The 23,515-nt window shown below is 47.0% G+C and overlaps 3 protein-coding genes across 3 annotated transcripts in view; all 3 read right to left on the bottom strand.

The window, feature by feature from the left end:
* Window positions 1-1,383, bottom strand: part of CD151 (CD151 molecule (Raph blood group)) — a 29,131-nt gene extending 27,748 nt beyond the window's left edge. Inside the window, exon 1 of the mRNA XM_032187800.1 lies at window positions 1,304-1,383. The gene's annotated coding sequence lies outside the window, so the exon portion shown is untranslated. The remainder of the gene's footprint in view (window positions 1-1,303) is intronic.
* A 3,935-nt stretch (window positions 1,384-5,318) lies between these two features.
* Window positions 5,319-9,512, bottom strand: LOC116489592 (the record flags this gene model as incomplete). The annotated part of the gene is made up of 3 exons (XM_032188039.1): window positions 9,129-9,512; window positions 6,717-8,288; window positions 5,319-6,614 (listed from the first exon to the last, which is right to left on the bottom strand). Coding segments are annotated over exons 1-3 (3,252 nt in total), but the record flags the coding sequence as incomplete, so codon positions are not given.
* Window positions 9,513-16,732: 7,220 nt separating this feature from the next.
* Window positions 16,733-23,515, bottom strand: part of CRACR2B (calcium release activated channel regulator 2B) — a 32,786-nt gene continuing 26,003 nt past the window's right edge. Inside the window, exons 13-19 of the mRNA XM_032188036.1 lie at window positions 22,087-22,378; window positions 21,810-21,951; window positions 21,490-21,571; window positions 19,707-19,821; window positions 18,297-18,404; window positions 17,886-17,962; window positions 16,733-17,040 (exon numbers count right to left, since the gene is read on the bottom strand). Coding sequence (XP_032043927.1) covers window positions 16,956-17,040; window positions 17,886-17,962; window positions 18,297-18,404; window positions 19,707-19,821; window positions 21,490-21,571; window positions 21,810-21,951; window positions 22,087-22,378 — 901 coding nt within the window. The 3' untranslated portion in view covers window positions 16,733-16,955. The remainder of the gene's footprint in view (window positions 17,041-17,885; window positions 17,963-18,296; window positions 18,405-19,706; window positions 19,822-21,489; window positions 21,572-21,809; window positions 21,952-22,086; window positions 22,379-23,515) is intronic.

Here is a 23,515-nt window from a genome sequence, read left to right as displayed (position 1 = left end):
ATTCATACAAGTCTGATGTTATACTAGGAATTTAGACCCGAGTTTATGCAAAAGACTACGAGGCTTTTAAAAAAAACTGCTTTATGTGAATCCAACCGCTTCCCATGCATGCTAAGCCCTGCTTACCCAGCAGTTGTCACACTGACACCTAGTACTGCCCGTGGTCACAGTCAGCATCCCAGCTGGTTGGATGCAGAGACGTCTTACACAGCTCCTTGTCTCTCCACCTCAGCCCACAACAGTGCAGCAGAGATGGATGCTACGCTCTCCCCATCACAAGTCATTATCTTTGGCAGCAGTAAGAGTCCAACAGGACCGGGATGGACTTTTTTCTGAATGGCAACACGCTACTGACATCCAGGTAGCATCTGACACATCAAAAGATCCCCCAAGAACCCAGGCAACAGCCTCACAGATGGCAAAGGAAACGTATTTTGGCAAAAGGGACTTGTTTCGAAACTGGTTCAACAAAATGGCAGCCCCTGGGCATTACCTCTGATGGGTGATGACATTTTAATTAACTCCTGCTCTAGCAGACACAGCCCAAGCTCTCAGAGCAAGGAAGAAAGCAGTTTAAAGGGACGGAGGAAGCACAACAAGGCACTTTAAGGGATGCTATAGAGTAGCCTGAAATAAAAGGTAAATAGCTTTAAAACCCAACAGGATACTGCAACAGGTTAATCACAGAAGACCTTGAGAAGTAAGATTTTATTTTTATGTTAAATTTACAGTAGCTTACACTCTTCATAAGATGACCTGGAGCAAAAGGCTACCGGGCAGGATCCCTCACGGCAAAGATCCCTCACAGCAACAGCACTATGGGGCACTATGGGGCAGCAACCACGCACCGCTGGCGCGGATTCAGCCTCGGCAGGAAAGCAGAGGCTCAGTGCCTGCGCCTTCCAGTAAGCCTCTCTCCCCCGCTTCTGCCTCCCCCAGTCCTGCCAAGTTTAACCTAAAGTCCAAGCCTTATTTTCGCAAAAGAGTGCCTTAACTGGAGAAAGGAGAAGTACTGTTTCACAAGATTATAGCTATATTGAGCACCGTCCTAACGCACAGACCGCGCAAAGCTCCTGAAGCCCTCCGCGGTCAAGAAAAAGGAAAACACCTTTAGAAACACTGCCCAGCACAGCGTGAGTGCTGTGCCCAACGCTGACTTTTGGCGACCACCGACCCGGCACACCAGCCCCCTCCCCGCCCGATGGCCGCAGGCTGTACCCCTGCTCCCCCTTCCCCCTGTCCCCGTCCCCCCCCGCCGCCCCTCAGCCCGCCCGGCCGCCATTTCGGGGCCGCCCCGCCTCACCCCTCAGCGCCGGGCCGCGGAGCTCCTCGGGGCGCGGGCAGGGAGGGAAGGCAGGGCGGCAGCAAGGCGGGGAGGAGGAGGCAGAGAGGGCGGCCCGGCTCGGCACGGCTCGGCTCGGCTCTGCCCAGCCCCGGGACACCCAGCGGGCGCCGCCGCCCTAACAGGCTGTAAGAGCGCGCTGGTAGCAGCGACCTCTGCCTCTCGCCACCTTTACCTCAGCCGCCGTTCCCCGTTGCCGCAGGCACCACATTGCAGCGAACTCCAGCTCTTTTTCAGATTTTTTTTTTTTTTTTTTTTTTTTTTTTTTTTTTTTTTAAGGCTCGTTAAAGAGTTTTCCGTGAGACACCCTGTACATCAAGCCCTGACTGGCACGTTGCCTCATCCTTCCATTACCTCACTTCGACTTCAGTCCAAACACCTCTCCAGGAACAGCCTAGTCCCGGGAGATCCTCCCCAGTGACAGCCCTCCTGGGACCAGTCCCAGAGCCCAACCCGGTGGCTGAGGGTGATTCAAAGATCGAAGCCGAAATTCCTTTAAGTGGTATATTCTTTATTGCAGCGCTGGATGCACGGGGGATCTCTCCACCTATCGTGCATACCCAAAACAAAAAGCAGTCTTGAATTTATACAATCAATCTATCAATATTCTACAAGCACCTATACATATGCATTACCTATCCCCGCCTTCCCTCGCTTCTCATGCTAATTAGCCTTTTGGCACCTTGCGCCTGCGTAGAGCCTTCCAAGAATTGTGGGCAGGGGTCTTTGGGACGTGGGCAGGGGTCTTTGGGAGGAAGACCCCGAGTCTTCCTCACAGTGTACTTTTCACCTTTGGTCAGGAATCTGCTGAATTGGCAGGTTTCTTAATTGCAAGAGCTGGTTGTTGCCAATTCTTCCCTTTGTTGTATCTTTATAATGAATTCCAATGTCCAGTTTTGAGATTTATAGTCCTTACGTTTGTTTCTCTGTCCGTCTGCCGCTTCCTTATCATGAGTTTCAGTGTCTTGTTTCGAGATATACAGTCCATGTCTGGGGATTGTCCTTGCCTCCCCAATGCCTCCCCAATGCCTCCCCAATACCTCCTTAATCAATCCCCCCTTTTCTTTTCCCATGCAAATTCTTTTGCATCAGATACTTTCATTATTTACAGTAACACAACAAAGCAGGCATCTAAACAACATGCACACAAATATTCCTAATACTACTAATGCGATTAGAGCAATGAACACTTGTTTCAACCATTGAAAATTGGGCAACCAGGAGGTTAACTTATTCCATATTTCACTAAAACTCCACGAAAGATCATCTTTACTGATATCATTTAGGACCCTTGTCTGCTTCCATATTTCTTCCAGGTCAGTAGAGATCCTTCCACTCTGATCTACATACACACAACAACTTGTATTTATTACTGTACAGACTCCCCCTTTTCTGGAAAATCTAGTAGATTCTTTTACTTAATATGGAAATTTTCTTTCCCAATCATTATGATATGTACCCCTCAATACCTTACCATGCACATTTGTCAAGGAGGCTAACATGGACATTCGTTGTAACAATTTCCAATTCCAAACAAGTAATACAAAAGACAATATTAAACTTATACCAACTAATATCAATAAAACAATAATTGGGTGACTCAGTGTGTTCAAAATCCCAGTTGCAGTTGGCGACCATCCAAAAAGTGTATCCCACCAGTTGTGACTTGTGTCTCGTTTCACTCTTTGCAAAACTCTGCTTATTTCCTTTGTATCATGATGGACAGTAATTAGAGTCTTCTCTCCATTTTCCTGAATACCTTTTAAAATTCTAATCAGGTCTTGGTGTTTAACTAGTTGCTTCACTAGTGTGAGGTTCATCCCAATAGGTGTAGGTAGTAACTTATGATACATTGTGTTGTTAGACTTGATCAGCTGGTGGGATACCACTGGTGCCAAATATTGAAAATCACACCCGACGATTCTAACAAAGTTACAAATACAAAAATTAGAATGATTTTTGCTATGGAGAGTTATATTCTCCTTGTCTATTTCTACAAAATCACAAGCAGTTCTTAAACACACGCACCCTTTACCAACATATACAAGCACAGTCTTTTGACTAGTATTTGGATGAATTTCAAAGTGACAGATACCTTGCTCCGTGTCAAAACATACGTCCTGAGCATCAATTGTATTACTTTCACAAATAAATCCTTGTTGTTCCCGGGTAACACATGATTCTAGATTTACGGACTGCCATTTCCCATTCTCCATTCGTGCCCATGTTCTATGCTCTGAAGGATAAAGCACTGTCTTCTCATGGTTTAATCCTAGTGCAAGGATTGGGTGTATAACATAAACTGTAGCATTACGTATAGTAAGCACGAAGGCAGTAGCCATGTTAACAACGGGATCATAAGTAAAATTCACCAGGGTCCACCAAGACTGGAACTTCTTCTCAAAATCATTGCCATTGTCCCAAACTGCCTTTCGGATTTCAGCTGGAAAATTGCCTTCACTTCCTTCCCTAATAATCAGAGCAGCCGTTGCCTGCAACCATAACTGTGCTTGCATACAACTAAGAGCTAAGGATACATTATCTTGAATCATACTAAGTGCATCTATTATTAGTTTGTGGTCTTGGTCTTCTGCATTTTCCCATTTCGGTAACACCTTTGAAACTTGCCATTGGCTAGTTCCCAATGCCAATAAGGATGATTGTAAGGGTTGTTTTAATTTTGTCAAATCACTTGTTGCTGTGGCTAGCTTATTCATTAATATTTCTGAATCAATTCCATTTAAAATTCCTAACCCTGTTCCTAGCATTCCAGTTAAGTCTCTTTGTGTCCTGCCCCTGAAGTGCACTTGCTTCTGTGACCATATTGTCCAGTCTTCAAATGATGTTCTTAAGAAAGGAGAACAGGCTGGTTGAACTGCCGAGATGTTGATTTGTATTAGCAACTCAACACGCTTGAGTGACCATTCTGGATTAAATAACAATTGCTGTTGGCCCGTGTTCCTTACTACATATGGGCCAGTTTCATAAATTTTGGGTTCCAGTTTGTTTAGAGGTGGGGTGTGGGTTGTAGAGGGTCTCACTGTTGTAGGAAGTGCCGCATATATTGTAAAATTTAACATGAGGCCCTCACCATTATTGTCTTTGGACTGTTGGCCATTATTATTATTCCAAAAACAGCTGATTTCTACATTCTCTGTTAATGTAAAATTATACCAGCAATCCAATTTACCTGGGCGAATACAACCCTCTTGTTGTCCATTTTTGGAAATCGGTTTAACCAGAATCCCCGTTGCTTTCTCGTCAGTCGTTCCATTAAACATTTGACACCCTATTTTAATTTCATCTCCTATGGTTCTTTGATGTGTCCACCCTTCCCCTAATTTTTGCCATTCTGATGGTTTATATAAATAGTTAACATTTGTTCGCCAGATGACCATGACTGATAACCTTCCATTAAGATTCTTATCCTCTGTTGTTACGGCTTCAGTCCAAGGCCACCCACCATTCTCTATGATCACAGAGGCACCTTCTTGAATCACAATTACAAATATAAGCCATAAAAACAAAACAATTCTCTGAACAAATCTTCTGCCAACCATATTACCAAATACTCTCAACCTTAATGTCCTCATTTTGATCGACTAAGCTTTAGTTTCAGTTCATCGTCACCTGGTGTTACTTTCCAAGGAGCTCCTGGAGCCTTCTTCACTCGGGAATAGTGGATCCAAGCAGCTTGTTCTCTAATCTTGATAGCAGTGTGAGTTGTCAGCAACACTTGATACGGTCCATTCCATTTTTCCTCAAGGGGTTGTCCTGAAAAAGTCTTTATATATACACAGTCCCCAGGCTTAAAGGGGTGGATTGGTTGATCCAACCCTCTAGCTCTGGTCCCTAACACAAATTTATGTACTTTATTTAATTGTTTTTGAAGTTCAGTTATATAAGTATATAAATATTCTGATCCCAGCTGCGTTAGATCCTCCCCACTAAATAGAAATTGATATGGCCTTCCATATAAAATTTCAAAGGGGCTCAAATTCTCTTTTACTCTAGGTTTAACTCTAATTCTGAGTAATGCTAAAGGGAGGGATTGAGGCCATGACAAATTAGCCTCTTGTCCGATTTTAGCTATTTGTTGTTTAATTAAATGGTTCATTTTTTCTACCTGTCCACTTGCCTGTGGTCTATAAGGAGTGTGAAGATGCCAATCTATCCCTAAAGCCTGGCTTATTCGCTGAACAATCTTTGCACCAAAATGCGAGCCTCTATCTGAGGAAATGGTTGCTGGGATCCCGAATCGGGGTATTATTTCATTCAATAATGCCTTAATTACCTCCTTAGCCTTATTAGTTCTGCAAGGGAAGACCTCGGGCCATCCCGAGAAGGTATCTGTTAAAACTAATAGGTACCGATACCCCCCTTTTCTTGGTAGTTCCGAGAAATCAATTTGCCAATGCTGCCCAGGATAGTTCCCTCTATCAATGACACCAAATGTCACCCTATTTCCTGTATTGGGATTATGACGCATACAGGTGTCACATTGTTGGGTTACCTGCCTTATTGTGGTATACAGATTTCTTGCTACCAAGACTCGATTTAATAGTTTATACAGGGCATCGGCTCCCCAATGGGTTTTATTGTGTTCCCCCAAAACCATAGGCCACACCAAATCAGAGGGCATAACAACCCTGTTGTCCTCCAAATGAGCCCACCCATCAACATTCAGCTTCCCTTTTAGATCCTCGATCAACTTTAAATCTTCTTTTGAATATTTAGGAGCCTGTCCTTTCTCTAATGCCTGAATTTTACCGTCTGGTATTAAAGCAAGCACTTCCACTTGGCCTCTTTCCGCCACCCTTCTTGCCTTTTTATCAGCCAATCTGTTCCCAATCTCAGAGTCGGTGGATCCTCTTTGATGCCCTCGGCAATGCATAATAGCCACTTTTTCTGGTTGTTTTACAGCCTCTAACAATTTTAAAATTTCTTCAGCATGTTTTATCTGTTTTCCCTGAGCAGTCAGTAATCCACGTTCTTTCCAAATCGCTCCATGAGCATGTACCACGCCGAATGCATATTTAGAATCTGTCCAAATATTTACCCTTTTTCCAGCTGCCAGTTCCAATGCTCTCGTGAGAGCAACTATCTCCGCCTTTTGAGCTGATGTTCCAGGGGGTAAAGGCTTAGACTCAATTACCTGTTGAGTAGTTGTTATAGCATATCCAGCTTTACGTTGTCCTTGTGTAACAAAACTGCTCCCATCCGTGAACCAAGTTTCTTCCGCATCTTCCATGGGCTCCTCCTTAAGGTCTGGTCGGCTGGAATACACAGTCTCCATAGTTTCTAAACAATCGTGAATCACAGGTTCCGCCGGAGCATCACTAAGAAAAGAGGCTGGATTCACAATATTAGTTACCACAATTTCCACATCGTCCTGTTCTACCAATATTGCTTGATATTTCAAAAATCTCTGAGGAGATAACCAATGAGCCCCCTTTTGTTCTAAAACTGCTGACACAGTGTGTGAGACAAACACTGTTATCTTCTGCCCCATTGTAAATTTCCGGGCTTCTTGTATATTCATAATTACGGCTGCCACTGCTCGCAGGCAGCCTGGCCATCCTTTACTTACTTCATCCAATTGTTTAGAGAAATAAGCCACTGCCCTTTTGTAAGGTTCCAACTTTTGTGCTAGTACCCCTAAGGCCATACCCTGTCTTTCATAGGAGTATAACCAAAAGGGTTTAGACAAATCTGGTAAACCAAGAGCTGGGGCTCGCATCAACTCCATCTTAAGCTTCTTAAAGGCTGCTCGGGCTTCTCCTGTCCATATTAGTCTTATGCAGTTATCTTTAATTAAATCATACAAAGGCCTTACAATTAATCCATAATTGTTGATCCATAATCTGCACCAACCTGTCATTCCTAGGAAAGTTCGTAATTCTTTAACAGTCTGTGGTTCTGGGGTACGACAGATTGCTTCCTTGCGTTCCGTCCCCAATTCACGTTGTCCTCCTGAGATCTCAAATCCTAGGTACGTCACGTGGGTTTGAACCAATTGTGCCTTCTGTTGTGAAACCCGGTATCCATTCATTCCTAGGAAATTAAGGAGGCTCACCGTCCACTGTATGCAGCTTCCCCTGTCTTCGGTAGCAATCAAGAGATCATCAACATATTGCAGCAGGACCCCTGCAGAATTGGGGGCTTCCCAGGATTCAAGTTCCTTTGCAAGTTGATTACCAAAAATCGTAGGGCTATTTTTAAACCCCTGAGGAAGCACTGTCCATGTCAACTGGACTTTTCGTCCTGAGTCAGGATTTTCCCATTCAAAGGCAAAGAGGTTTCGGCTTTCTGGGGCCAAGGTTAAACAAAAGAAAGCATCCTTTAAATCCAGTACGGTAAACCAGACCAACTCGTCCCTTAACTTGGTCAATAGCGTATAAGGGTTTGCTACCACAGGGTGTATGTCTTCAGTGATCCTGTTTATTGCTCTCAAGTCCTGTACTAACCTATAACTCTTCCCATCCGGTTTCTTAATTGGTAAGATGGGAGTATTATATTCTGATTCACACTCGACCAGTAACCCATATTTCAAAAACTTATCTATTGTATCTTTTATTCCTCTTCTATCTTCTATTCTAAGGGGGTACTGCTTAACCTTTACTGGCTTCTCTCCTGGTTTTAATTTTACCACAATTGGTGCAGCATTCTTTGCTTTCCCAGGGACATCAGGTTCCCACACCCCTGGATAAACCTGATCCTGGATTTCCGGAAGGGTTTCATTAAAAGAATCAGTTTGGATCAATACCAAACTTAGTGCACTTATAAGTCGGTCTTCTTTTACTCTTAACTCTACCCTTCCCTTTTCAAAAACAATTTCAGCTTCTAATTGCTCTAATAAATCCCGTCCCAATAAAGATCTAGGAGATCCCGGCAAATACAAAAACCTATGTATTCCCATTTGCTTCCCCAATTCATATTCTAATGGCTTTAAAAAGAAAGCTTTTTCGTGCCTACCCGTTGCCCCCACCACTGTCACAAAATCTTTATCTTCTGGCATCAACTTCTGATTTAACACTGAATATGTAGCTCCTGTATCTACTAAAAATTCTACTTCCCGACCCAATTTCCCTAGCTTAATTTTAACCAGTGGATCTGCTAGGGTAGAGTCCCCCGGTCTCCTTCATTGTTTTGTAGCCATTAATAGCTTGTTTTCCTCTTGCCGCTTCGGGCATTCCCTTTTCCAGTGTCCTATCTCTTTACAGTAAGCACACTGTTCAGCCCGCAAGGGGAGTCGAATTACCTTCCCCCCCCTTCTCCTGCCTCGAAAAGATTCTTCCTGCTTTCGCAGGGCTGTCACAGTGGCTGCTGCAATCGTCTCACCTAACTTTTGCCTTTCATTCCCCTCGCGATTTCTAAACACTCTCCAGGCTTCTTCTACTAATCTTTCCAAATCCCTTATGTCTGGTTCTTTCATTTTCTGAAGTTTTCGTCTAATATCTTCCGCCGATTGACCCAAAAATAGAGATACTAATTGAAGTTTACCCCCCTCAGAGGAAGGGTCTATAGTGGTAAACTTCTGCATTGCTGCCCTCAGCCTTTCAAGAAATTCGGATGGGGTTTCTGAGGTCCCCTGTTTTATTGTATATAGTCTTGACCAATTCACAGATTTAGGTATTGCATTTTCCAAAGCAATCCTAATCCATTCTTGATATCTTTTTAGCATTTTATAATCATTCTCATCATTATAATCCCAATTGGGGTCTGCCCTAGGCACATGTACTTCCACTGTGCCGGGCAGGGCTCCCGAGGCTACCTGGATTTGTACCTGCGTTCTAGCAGTTTTAACTATTAGCTGTTTCTCGGTTTCTGATAATGCAGCCAGCATTATCTCTATATCCTTCCAATCCGGGTCTAAGTTTTTCACAATCAATTCAAATCTTTTAGCCACCACCTCTGGATCATCTCGATACCCTTTCACCGCCTCCTTCCAGGCATCTAGTTCATTAGTTGTGAAGGGTACTTTAATTCTAGCAGGTCCATTAGCTCCCATAGCCTGACGCAGAGGGGCTTGGATTATTGGTCTTATTTTACTTCGTGTACGAGCAGTTATCGGAGTAAACCCCTTAGAGTCTATGTCATTTCCAGCGCCTTCAACTTCTATTCCAGCACCTACATCACCATTTATAGGTGGTAAAACATAATCTTCCATCCTTTCTTCTGGCTCATTTAATTTTAAACACCTCTGCCCAATGCTACATGCTGAACAACACCTCTTTAATTTCCCCACTCCATCCCTTCTCATATCCTTTTCTATCGATAAAATCAAAGGGTCTTGTGGGGCCAAATTAATGCCACACTCCTTCTGCCATTCTGGGTGGTTTCTTAGAGTAAAAAACATATCCGCATATGAAACTTCATCCCATTTCCCTTCCCTCCTTAAGAATAACATTAATTGCAATAGCGTGTTGTAATTCAAGGTCCCATTTTTGGGCCATTTTTCCCCTTCTTGTAATTTATAAAGGGGCCACCACTGATTACAATATTTTATCAGGGTTTTCTTATTTTCACTTCCACCCGGAGCCCCCCCTATATCCTTCCAATGACTCAAAATACAACCCAGCACACTTTTCTTAGGAATTTCACTGCTTACTCGCCCCCCCATTTTCCAGCTTACACTTTCAGAATACACGTGTTACTTACAAAAGTGTATCACAAAAATGTATCACTCACAAAATTACAGGCACGCAATATCTTTCAGTAGCGATGTCACAAAGCTACTATTACCAGCAATATTGCTAAAATCACAATAACAATAGTCAGAGTCAAATTCCACATGCGATAAGTCAGAAAACCGAACTGTGTAACACCGTAACGATATCTCTCTTATAACAATGCCACGAACCTACTATTACCACCAGAAAAATAGCCAGAATCACAGTAACAATAACCAAAGTTAAATACCATACTCCATGAGTCAGAAAACCGAAATAGACAACACAATTCCAGATGGACCTTAAAGCGAGCTCTTTCCTTAAGGTCCCCAAATATACTTATGGTGCTTACCACAAAGTATATACCAAACACTGCCTCGCAGAAGATCACCTTCTGACTTACAGACAGTTCCAGATACAGATGGACCCCAAGGTCCCCAGATATACTTGTGGTACTAACCACAAAGTATATACCAAATACTGTCCTGCAGAAGTCACCTTCCGACTTACTGGACAGTCCCAGATGACCGGTCTACCAGAAAACCAAACCAGAATAAAGAATATACTCACTTACAATGATGGGGTCCTTGTCTGCCTCCGCAGTGATCCGGTGAGTCGAGGAGTCCCTCCGGGAAATCCCGGGGGTACCCTAGGGAGTCCTGTCCCCAGCGGGTCCTGCGGTCCGGCAGAGAGGTCGTCCCATCTGGGTCGCCAGATTGATTCAAAGATCGAAGCCGAAATTCCTTTAAGTGGTATATTCTTTATTGCAGCGCTGGATGCACGGGGGATCTCTCCACCTATCGTGCATACCCAAAACAAAAAGCAGTCTTGAATTTATACAATCAATCTATCAATATTCTACAAGCACCTATACATATGCATTACCTATCCCCGCCTTCCCTCGCTTCTCATGCTAATTAGCCTTTTGGCACCTTGCGCCTGCGTAGAGCCTTCCAAGAATTGTGGGCAGGGGTCTTTGGGACGTGGGCAGGGGTCTTTGGGAGGAAGACCCCGAGTCTTCCTCACAGTGTACTTTTCACCTTTGGTCAGGAATCTGCTGAATTGGCAGGTTTCTTAATTGCAAGAGCTGGTTGTTGCCAATTCTTCCCTTTGTTGTATCTTTATAATGAATTCCAATGTCCAGTTTTGAGATTTATAGTCCTTACGTTTGTTTCTCTGTCCGTCTGCCGCTTCCTTATCATGAGTTTCAGTGTCTTGTTTCGAGATATACAGTCCATGTCTGGGGATTGTCCTTGCCTCCCCAATGCCTCCCCAATGCCTCCCCAATACCTCCTTAATCAAGGGGCCTCACGGATTTTTAGGGGTAGGTGAGAAGAGAGGAAGAAAACCTACCTACTAGACCTACCTCCTCAGTCTGAAACCTAGAGACCCGTGTGCCCAACTAAGCAATCGCTTCAACAAGTAAAGCACGTAATACAACAAGTAAGGCACTTAATAAACTGATACCACACTTCTAAGGCAAGACAGCCAGCTGAAGAAGCCCTGTACAGACCGCTATGAGAGACTTTCTCCACTATGGTTTTGTTCAGCATTACTTAGCATCATCCCATTCACAGTGATCAGAGGGAAGGGATAGATTTAAAGAATAGGGATCACGTTATACCAAAACAGCCTGCCTCACACAGAGCTGGGCAGGACGAGTAAAATGTACAGGTATGGGTTTTTCCGTGCCTCCGAAAGTGAAAACAAAATGGCATGAGAGTTACGTGTGAAGTACAGACAGCATTATAAAAAGACCGCCAGGGGAAAAAAAAAAAAGAACAAAACAGCTCCCATCTCCCCTCTGCCAGGGCTCCTGGAGAGCCAAGTGATTAAACAGAGCCCCAGGGGATCAGCTCACACTCTGACACCGAGATTTCTTGCAGAGGGTGTGTGGCAGAGCCAGGAGGCAGCAGCACAAGCACAGGCACCAACCGCAGCCCCTAGCCCTCCTCGGTGCGGTGCTGAGCGCTCCTGCTCCTGGCTGCTGCCTTCTCCCCATGTGTCTGGAGATTTCATGTGCAAACAAGAAAGAGACCAGCCTTGCACCCTGGCAGATTTGGGTCAGCAAATGGGCACGATTAGATACAACTGCTGTCTGTGTGGCAGTGGTGTGCTCAGGGAAGCCTGCACGTAAAGGCGGGCTATACCACAGAAACCCCTTTTCCCCCGGTTCCTCAGTTTATTACAGGAGTATGCAGGAGCCCAGCAGCAAGGTCACATCACTCAGGGAACGGCACTGCAGGGCTTTTCTGTAGCACTTTGCCATTTCAGCGCTGGCTGTGGTTGCTGCTGTCTCACCTGTAGGACCCACCACCGCTACCTCTACCCAGAACTGCACAAACGTAATCCCTGTGAACATTTAATTATACATTAACCTTGTAAAAAAAAAAACTCAATTTACTGTAATTTTCATAGTTCTACCATAGCCTAGTCACTTCAGAAGAAGCAGGCAACTCTTGTGCTTGCAGGATCAGGGCCTTATTAAACTGCTTGGCTTGATACGCACACAAAGCATGCCTGCGGGCCTGGGGAGTCTGGAGCCGGATTACTCCAACTGCACCAACCGAAAATTCACTGTGACTCAGAAACAGATAAGTAACGAGCAGGCTGAGCGAGCTAACCAAGCCCTGAGCTGCAGCACTGTGGATCTTACTGGAGCTGAGCAGATTTACAAATAGAGTATTTAAGGGCAGATAGCACAAGCTACAAGATACATTTAAACCCAAAGCTTAAGTATTTGTTCTATATATATGCATATATATGTACGCACTAAGCAATTAACAAGTAAAGAGTGTGAAAATATGTGAACACTAGATGGTAAGGGTCAGAAAATAATCCAGGAAGAGACTGCGTGGTCCCTATAGGAACAGATTAAATGTGTTTAGGTAGAAACTATCTTTTGGAGTTCCAGCTGCAGCAATAAGGTGGTTCTACAGTGGCTGGTGAGCGCCTGTGAGCAGCTGCACCTGGCATGCCTCGGGGTGCCAGCAGCACCCCAGGAACAAGCTGCCAGAAAGGAGCAGAGGCTCTCCATGAAGCCAGAGTGAAAAAGCCAGCTGCATGTGCTTAATCGCTGATGGATGGTGCAAGCCTTTGCAAGGGGAGCCCTGCATTGCCCAGTTTCTTTCCAGGCACCCTGGTCAGCCCCTCAAGGGCTCCAGTCCCAAGCAGAAGGCACATGAGGCGGGTGGAAGATGCTGCATGTCTCCAGTTTGTTCAAGTGGAGGTGACAGCAGAGAGTCAGGATCCTCAAGTGCCCTTGTGTTGTTTTTGTTTTGTTTTTTTTTTTTTTTGTTTATTTTTTAGCAATGCCATTTATCATTCCCCAAGCTGAGTACATTTCCCCCCCAGTATCTTACCCATCGCAGTCACAGGCAGCAGAAAGCAAACATCCCAAGCTTTTTGGATTCCTACATTTGTCCCATGGGAAAGCTTTAAGCCTAGTCCCATGGCTTACTGCGCTCTCTTCAGCCCTGTTTTGCCTTTTGAAATAGAAGCTGTCAGGCTAATCCTGTTGTGCTTATCCTTAACGTATTAACACAAAAAAAGACAAGTGAAACACAAGGCAGAGCAGGGTCCCTTTGCCTGCGTGCAGGGCTTTGTGGGACAGTGGCTGCTTGTCAGAGCAGCTGTTTTTTTCTCCTTTGCTCCTAGCTCTGATTGTGTACACAGCTGCACCGTCGCATGTGCCAGGATAGGCTTCTCAGGCTGTAAGTGTATTTTCTTGTGATAGGATTCCAAAATGCTTTACAGATTATATGCAAAAAGTCACCTGTCCACTAAGAGACCGCAGCCAACGCAGTGCAGGAATAAGCCCCCAAGCAGGGTCTATTTTTCATCCTCCCTTGTCTCATACCACCTTAGGGTATCACTATTACTTGCTTTTTATTTATGTTGGAGTTTCCATCAGTCACCTGCAGAGTGTGGCTGCTCCCAGGGCTCCCATTCAGAGGCAGGAGAGAGTCTGATGAAAGCCTGATTTTGGCTGGGATGGAGTTAATTGTCTTCATAGTAGCTGGTATGGTGCTGTGCTTTGGATTTAGGATGAGAATAATGCTGATAACACGCTGGTGTTTTCATTGTTGCAGGGTAGCGCTTACACAGAGCCAAGGACTTTCCTGCTTCTCATGCTGCCCTGGCAGCAAGGACGTGCATCAGGGGCTGGGAGGGGGCACAGCCAGCACAGCTGCCCCGCAGCGACCAAAGCCCTGTTCCATAGGGCACCGTGCTCAACAATAAAAGCCTGAGTAAGGAAGGAGGAAGGGGACACGTTAGGAGTGACGCTGTTCGTCTTCCCAAGAAACCATTACATGTGATGAGCCCTGCATTCCTGGAGGTGGCTGAACATCTGCTGCCGATGGAAAATAGCATGGTCTGGCATTCAGAATAAACCCCACTCTGGTGCTTACTGTCGTCCAAGTGCAACCTGCTCAACCCCTGTGCCACTTTGTCATGGGTGAAACAAAACTCCACCTTGTCCCTGCTAAAAAAAGGTAGAGTTAACTGCTCCCTGTGCTGGCTGTAGCAGGAGAAATGAGTATTAATTGCTTTGGCCAGAGCTACAGGTAGATAGTTCTGTAAATACACAAGTGTATCGAAACAAACATAGGGCACAGGGATTAAGAGCTATGAAATTCCAAACTGTTGAGCAGGTTGTATGGGATATTATTAAATACGTCTAGTTCTACACGTGTAGATCCAAGGAGACAACATGCCCTCTCGGAAGGCTCTGCAATGGCCCTGGTTATCCCAGTTCCCTCTTCCCTGCTCTGCCTTCCCTATCAGCCAGGCTCTGGCTGCTTTAAAGAGAAGAAAAAAAAAAAAAAAAAAAAAAAAAAAGACAGGAGACAAATGACAAATTGTTCCTGTGCTGCCCCTGAAACAAGGGGTTCTGAGCAACTTTCTCCCTGCTTTCATAACTTACAAACCTCCTGTGTGTGCCACCACCGGGGACAGAGCACTCAGCACTTCCTGAGCGCTGTATGCTACAGTGGGCAACTAGAAAAGGCAACCGAATCTCCTGCAGCTCCTGAAAAAAAACTCTTTCAACACAACCATTTGCAAGACAGCATGTCTTTATTGTCTGCACTCTGCTTGCACACTAAGAAAACATACTTAAGGTTGTACTCCAAAAAAAAAAAAAAAAGGGGGTAGTTCTTTGTTTTTACTGTAGTATGACAACACTGATGATGGTAATACACACAGTGTCCCATCCTCGTGTGCCAGCTACATTTCACTCCTTTATCTTTCATGTACTTTGCACGCAGCGTGGGGGGTGCACGTTCAGACCACGTTAGCAGCCTGGATGCTGCTCTCTTCCTTCTGCAGCAGCTTCCCAAATCCCGCCGGGATGCTGCTGCAGTAAGTAAATGTTGGCCTTATTGATGTGCCTGGACCAAAAACACCAGCTCTCAGTGCCGCTTCCTGGTCCCTGCAAGGCATGTGTGCAGTTAAACCCACCAGCTGTACAACAGCATGAGCCCCAGCCAGCCAGCAGCAAGGACTGAGCAGAAACGTAATACATTTTACCTACTCCTACTCCTTTTAATCAGGAATCTGGCTCTTCCCGAGAGAATCTTCCTCTTTGCTTTCAGGATTAAATGGCAAAGGGAGGAACCCTGGAAATTCTTTGTAATGCTGATGGGCTGTAGGTGACTCAGAGCACATCGCTGCCTGGGACATTCCCAGAAAAACTTGTGCCATAAACAGACATTCGGGGTCAGAGTAAATGCCTTATCCCCAGAGAGGAAAGCTGCATTATCATGGCGTGTGCCCAAGATTTCAGTCACATGCAGAAACGGGTTCAAGGAGAAACCCACAAGGCATTAAGAGCAATGGAGCTGTGAAACAGAGAAAGCATCACACCCCAAAAGACACAGGGGCTCCATGCCCAGGCACAGCAGCAGCTATGCAGCGTCCCGCAGAGCCAGAGCAGCCGAGAGGAGCACGTGCATGGCCAGATCCTACCTCAGCCCTGCTCTTGCTTGGGCCCTTTATAAGGAAAGGGAGGAAAAGCTCCAGTAGGTACGTTTCACAGCTGAGGCGGCTGCCTCGTGACTCCAGGCCACGTATGTACTGCGGATATGTCAGCTCCTACCCGCTGGAGACCCTTCAGGAAAGGATAAGAGAATGGGAGGAAGCAGGCGGCACGCAGCCATAAAACAGGCTATGTATGGCCCCGCTAGGTACAGCACAGCGCCTGCAGTAGGTGCCAGCACCACGGTCACACACGAGCCTCAGGGCAATGCTCTGTGTCCTGTAACCAGCACAAGAAGGAGGGTAACAAGGCGAGGAAAGGCGCTGGGATGAATGGTTTTATCAGCTCATAATGTGTCCACACATGGAATCAGTTAACTACAGAGGTGGCAAGTTAAAGCAAATTTTCCAGCAAGTGCGGGGCCCGATTCAGATCCTGCAGGGACGGACAGAGGCTTTCCCAGTGAGCTCAGCAAGCTGTCAGCTGGGCTCTGCTCCGACAGAACCGAGGGGAGGAGGATGCTCTGAGACAGAAGGATTACTACCTAGAGTTAGCCCAAATTTAAAATTCTCTCTTTATTTCTTACACTAAAATAATCCATTTAACACAGCTCCCACTGCACCCTTCACGTTGTTGCTAGGCCACAGTGCCAGAAACAGAAGGAAACGGCATTTTACATGGAAGTGACCACTCTGGACAGAAGGTGCAGCTTGTGCCAAGACTAGCCCAGTTCCCCCGAGAAAGCAGAGACCAGGGCTGTGTGAGAGGTGGGAGATGGAGCAGTACAGATCACACGTACATTTTGGCCCAATTTAGTGCCTTGAAATTCCCAGATGGGGAAAAGCTGCAGCTTCCCTAAGTCTCTGCAGACCCAGTACCATCGGATTCAGCTTGCTCCGAAGGAATCCCAGCTTCACGAACTGCCGCTGACACGCGTCTCTTGCTGACATGTCGATGTGCCTTACGTGCAGCACCCCCTCCTCCTGCTGACATCTTCCAGCTGCAGGGCATTCTCCCTCTGCCTGTCTTCCTGTGCTGTCAGCAACCTGCAACAAGCAGCACGGATCAGGAGCACATCAGACTGCTCAGCTACTCCTTCTGTGGCACCTGACTGCGCTCCTTGGCCAATATTCAGGGCCGGTTAGGATTGTAAGAAGGGAGTGGACCAAAGACTGGGCTTCCCTGGGAGCTGGGCTACATAAACCACACACGCAAAATGAGCACGAAGGTGTGTGCTATGGGGCACATCATTTATCCGTCTAAGTAAATCATCCCAGTTAATAAGCAGCCAAATCCTGCTGTGAACTAAACAGTTGTCACAGCAGGAGAGGGAGGGATAAAAGAAAACAAAAGGATATTTTTCTCACAAGATTTCAAAGAATTTTTCAAAAACACTTGCTTCTTTAAAAACTAAAAATCTTAGTGCAAACCTCCTTCAGCCTTACAAAGTGTCCCCCTTAACCTTATCTTATCCTTAGCAAGAAAAATGTTACTCCCAAAATATCACAGTCTCTGTAACGCTTAGTAAGGAAGAACCCCTCCGCCCTCCCCAGAAGCACGTGTGGATTGCAAAGTGAAAACGCCAACTTAAGATCTGGGATAGCACACCCAGGTTTTGTGATGCAGTGCTCAAATTCAGCTCCTGATTTTTCACCAGGCAGCTCCACCAGAGGAAGGTTTGTATGTGACGATGTCCAGCCTATGTCTGGTGCTCTCCAGCCACAGAAGATTAGGGCCCTGGAGTCAGCGGGGAAGAACCTATTGCTACCGGTGCTTTTAGTGCCATGGCAAAGTCAGTCTGACAGCGCCTCTTCTTGCCTACTCCCTAGGAGAGCCCGCACCAGGGACCTACAGCTGGGGAAATACCAGGGGGGCTGCTCCCGTTACTGACCTGGCCATGTGCAGCATGGGCTCCATGATGTTATAGCCGGTCATCGCGCTGCACTCGTAGAAGACAGCCTTGTATTCCTGCCAGGGAGCACAGCACAGCACGCGCCCACTCAGCCGCCAGCTCACCGCACCGCGCACCCGCAGCCCCGGGAGCTGGCCCACCCTCAGCACCAGGGTGCACCGCGGGGGTCCGCGGGTGGGAAAGCAGCCACCTGCCCTCCCCTCAGGAAAAAAAAAAAAAACAACACTAAACATCCCTGCAAGGAGGCACTGAGCTTCAAGAGTGCCTCGGTGCATGTTTGTGTAGGGGCAGGGAGGGAAGGCACCGCACTGGGCAATGTCCCCCGGTTGCTCTGCTCCCAGCTGCAGGGAGGCTGCTGGGCAGGAGGAACAGGGGAGCACAGAGGCACACCTTCGCCAGCCGTTCCCCCTCCACCCTGGGGACGTGCCGGGTCTCCCTCTGTGCGGCATCCATTTTATTTCCGAGCAGAAAGACCACAGCTCCGTCCTCGATACCTTCCTGCAAAAGAAACAGAGCAAAGCACCCCGGGGACTCGGCTGAGGGACAGAAATATCTCGAAGCAGATCCTGCTCCAGCTCATGCAAACAAGAGCTCTGCCACTGCCTTCAGTGGCAGCAGGATTAGGGGCCCTGAAGGAGCTGCCAAAATGTTCCCTTCAAGCACATTAAGGGGACGTTCCTCAAACAGCCCCAGGGACTTGTGGAAGGAAGCTTAAACCATGGGAATATATTTCAAATGTTTGGTGTGTGCTGCCGGGATGCTGAGAGAGGGGAGGCAGGGAATAAATTCTCCTCTGGGAAATAAGAAGCCCAAAGAAAAGGCCAGCAGTCTATAGGGCAAACTGCATTTAAGACCAGGCGGGACTTCTGTCCTATTTTTTTTTTTTCTGTCTGTGTAGTGCTATTCATCTGCCATGCTGTTCTAAGCTCAGCCATCCCTTGCTGAAAACCCTCTGGCCAAGTTGTGAGGGGCTGAGCAGCTTCCAGCTCTTACAGTCTCTGCAGGAACTTATTTCTTGGTGATTCCTGGAGCCCCCTACCTTTGGTTAAACTCCCTACAGCTCCATCACCAGAGTAAGCCTGCAGGATGGGGCTGGAAGTTATTTCCAAATCTGACTGCCCTGGATGACTTACAGTACCTGAAGACTTTAGGTTTCAAAGCAAGAAAAATACTAAGATGGGAGAAAGAAAGGAGAGGTTATTAAAGGTTACAGAGTTGGGGTGCTTTGATTCTCTGAGTGCTCATTTTAACCTTCCTGAAAGGAGCCTGATTTTCAGAGCCTAGTTTTGAAAAATCTTAACCCTTGATCTTTTAAAGTCCAAAGAAATAGATTTTTTTTTTCTCCCCCAGCAGGCCTGTGAAAGTTACAGTACTAGAAGCCTCCAACCCATGCTTATTTATTCCATTTAGGACTCGGTTTTTGAGACTTAACATGATGCAAACAAAACCAACTCTTGACTATTTCACAACATATTTAAATTATACAGAGGTATTTTTGTCTCTGCTTGCAGAGACGAGCCACGGATGAATGCTTTCCGATGAGAGTTTGCAGGTAAAAATGGGTGGGATTACCAGAGCACTGAAACAGATGCTGCCACTAGCTTTGTGGTACCTTCAACAAGCCCCTGGTCCCATACCATCACAGTCAGCACCCGTAACATCTGCTTCCACAATTCCTCTTCCCAAGGCCACCAGGACCCCCCGAGGCTCCCCGAACACTGCTCCCACCCTCACTGGAGCGAGAGTAGGGGCAGGCAGCGGCAGCAGGGCCAGCAGTGCCAGCCGAGGCGCCGCTCTCACCTGGACACTGCTCATCCAGTTGCGCACCGCCGTGAAGGAGCACTCGGCCGTAACGTCGTACATCACCAGAATGCCATCCGCCTTCCGGAAATACTGCTTGGTGATGCTGCGGAACCTGAGCCCGACAGAACCACAGGCACCCTCAGAAATGGGAAACACCTCAGAAACAGGAGGAGACTATCTGGCTTTCAGTGCAGGCTCCCTGCACGTGCGATGCGTCCCCAGGGGCTGGCGCACACGGGCTGGTGACAAATAGGTCAAGTCCGTGGGCCTCTGGGACCACAGGCAGCCACGAGTGAGCAGGAGTCTTTCCCAACACGCTGTGCTGAGAAAGCAGGAAGGCAGGCCTTTCCAGATTAGGAAAAGAAACGCGGAAAAATCTGTTTAGGTGGGATAAGAAGAGGTAGTAACCTGTTAAAAGGGAAGTGGATGGAAAAAACGCGATCTTTCTCTAAAGTCTGGAAGATTCTGCAGACTAAGCTGTACCACAGAATAAACTATGCGTGCGTAATGTCTGCCCCAGTGTTGCCAAAACAGCAATTAAGATCTCAGCATCAGCACAGTCTGTTTCCAGTTTTAAATCTACAAAGCGATGCTGCCATACATAAACTCAGCAGTTAGACACAATTTCCAGGAGAAACTCCCACCAGACATCCCCTTTGTCCTGTGGGTACCTGTTAGAACAACAGACTTGTATTTTGGGAATAAATTCCAACAATAAATAATAATAATAATAATAAAAAGCTTAAAACCTGAAAGCAGCTTGTGATAGGCCACGATACAACGTCACATTGCATGCAAACTGATGGAATTAAACGGAGCACGAGGATGAGATCTCAGCAGGCAGCTGTGTGTTTCTGCCCTGACCAGGATAACAAGCTCTCCTATTCCATTAAGAGCCAAGAAAACCCACAGCAAATAGTGACCCTCCTGAACCCTTCAGCCGACTGCCTGAAGCCTGTTGTGCCTCCCTGTACTAAGGCCATGCCATTCTGGCAGCTGCCCCAGCTGAGAAAGCACAGGCTGTGTCTTTGGCAGCCCAGGTGCACCTCTGCAGCTACAGGACAGACTAAATGCTCCAGAGGAAACAAAATGCAGCATAAACTGGTCTCGGGGGAGTCACCAAGGAGCTCTCCCCTGCCCGCTCCAAGAAGTTCTGTCTCCTCCGTAGGATACGCAGTCGGGCCCCTCCAGTCAGAAGTAATGCGTATTTCTCTAGAGGTAAGGAAAGCTTTGGCTTCCATCCAAACCTCCTCTTCAGTATCAGTGCTGAGCCAAGTTCTTTCCTGCAAGCACACATCTAAGACGTGCTAACACTTCAGGGGCGTACTCTAATGGATCTTCTGCAGAGCCAATATATTGAGTTTGGCCTCTGACGCAACCTGGCCTCAGTAAGCAGCCACGTTTCGTGTCCTAACAACTTCCTGCTCAGCTTCAGCACTGAAAGCTCTGTATTGAGCATAAAACACCCAACGCTTCTTCTTGCCAGGCTCTGAGGTTGGCAGTTCCCTTGCAAAAGCTTTTGATCTTAAGCTTCAAAGTACATCCTAAATAAAGTATAATTTACACAGAGGTAGTGGTGGGTCTGCGTGTCTAGCAGCGGGTGAGTGAAGCGTGTCCTCTGCTACTCTGACCCTCTCCAACAGGTGACACCTTCTAGTGGTGGCCTGTGCTTCTGAAATCATTTTCCTAGGGACTGAATCCAGTGCACACATTCCTTTCCCTTTCCTCCTCTTTTCTATGCTGAGCCTGGCAGTGGGGAACCCTCACAGAATTTGCTTACCTTTCCTGTCCAGCTGTATCCCACAGCTGCAAGGCAACTTGGGTGTTATCCACCATTAGGCTCTTCACCTGGTAATCAATACCTGTCAGGGAGGCAACAACAATCATAAGACAGGGTGGGGAGAGAGCTGCTTGCCATTGCAAGGCCAACGAGCAAGATCAATGCTAGTTCAGGGAAACTGCCAGTTTGACCCAAAACGGGGAGAGGCACCACCTTTACTTTTAAGGGTAGAAGTTGTCTGGGCTAAAATGATGGAAAAGAAGACCATGTCCAGGCCAACTTCCCCGTTACTCGGATGAGGCAGGAAGCCTGTCACGTACCGATGGTTGCGTTGAGCTCAGCCCAGAACCTGTCGTAGCAGAAGCGGTGGATGAAGGAGCTCTTACCAACGCCGGAGTTCCCTACAAACACCACTTTGAAGATACGATCCGGGGAGCAACTGGCTGGTTCCAGCACCTGGAGCTGCAATAGGAGAAAGGGATGCGCTTTTGAAAAGCCCAGCTATGACTGTGCTTTGGTTTAGGCACTAAATCACAAAAAAAAACATTAATTGTGCTACAAATTTATGGAGGCTGAACCCCAAGCAGTCAGACTCACCCTGGTTTCGGTGCCCACAGGCTGTCCTCTAGGAGGCAGTGGAGCATCATCCAATCCATCGGCATTTCTTCTACAGCCAGCATCACCCTTCAAAGCCACCTTCAGCTTCTCAGCATCTGCTGCCACCGGCCACTCCTTGGCTCTGCCGCTCTCCCCAAAGCTCGTGCTGCCTCCTTCTCCTGCCCTCAGCCACGCCTCACTGCCTAGGAAGTATTTACAGCTCTTCCTGTTGGGTTCCTCCACTGCCATATCCACAGGGAAGGCGACGGGAAGGTCCGCAGAGGCCAGCTGTCTGCATTAAAGCCCAAAGGCACCAGAAATGGGGTTTGGAGGGGAGGAAGAGCAGGAGGAGGGGGCTGCCAATTCCCCAAACAACCAGCGTGATCCAATTAGCGCACACACTGCTTGCAGGAGCTCTGCTTCACACAAACACACATGCCCCATATTCCCTGGGACTCAGGCACCAGCAGCACCCCTGGGAGAAGAGACACAGCTCACTTGGGCCATGCTGTGCTCTTATCTGCTGACATATATTTCATTAATTTTAATAAAAAACCCTGCCTTCTGGATTTTTCACAGATCCTTTGCCTCTTACTTCCCCCAGTACTGAAAAATGAGGCAAAATATACACAGGTAGCAGCGGAAGAAAGGTTTAAAGAACGAGCAAACACGAAAACAAGCCAGCAGCTCTTTGTACACGCATGTTGCTGCCCTCTGCTGCAGGCCCACAGCCGTGCTGCACAAAGCAAAGCTCCAGGACTTGCACACGCTGCTGAAGCAGAGCCCTGCTGAGGCCAGGCAGCAGCAGAGCACACTCAAACTGTTCCCACGTCGCTCCACCTGGCATTGAGTGCCATCAGGGAGCCATAACCCCAAAAAAAACTTTTCTTTTTTTTTATTATTTTCTTCTTTTTTTAAGCTTCCTGCCAGCCATGCTGTGCTCTCAACAAACCCCCAGGGCTCCTCTGCCCAAGACGTGGTGCTGTGCACAAGGGCAGGCTGATGCATGTGTCACGCAGTGGGGGCAGAGACATGGTAAGAGGAGGGACAGTCTTCAAATTACAGCTAGGAATAGCAGGCTTAAACCACTGCAAGCATTGCCAAGGAGCGAGGAAGCATCCTAACTCAGCCTTGGCTTTCTGTGGTTAAAGAACTAGAAGAAGGGAGCGAGAAGACTCAGAACTCAAAGGCTTTACCCACCAGAGATCTCCCTTATCTTTGCTAGACACCAGATTGCACTTGGAAGCAAAGAAGACAGAGCCCAAAGGCTTACTGCAGCCAGTCTGTCGAGAGGCAGCACATCCCACCTCTCTCTGTGACGTTTCCCCCTTCCTGCTGGTGCAGAAATCAAGGCCAAAACTCCCTCTCGTGCCTGTGCCCACACCTCACCAGGGCTGCAATATTCACCTGCTGCCAAGCCTGGGCTTTT

The sequence above is a fragment of the Aythya fuligula genome, chromosome 5 (genome assembly GCF_009819795.1).
Source record: "Aythya fuligula isolate bAytFul2 chromosome 5, bAytFul2.pri, whole genome shotgun sequence".
NCBI lineage: Eukaryota > Metazoa > Chordata > Aves > Anseriformes > Anatidae > Aythya > Aythya fuligula.
The sequence above is the reverse complement of the archived record's forward strand: the minus strand, read 5'-3'. Positions and strand labels throughout refer to the sequence as shown.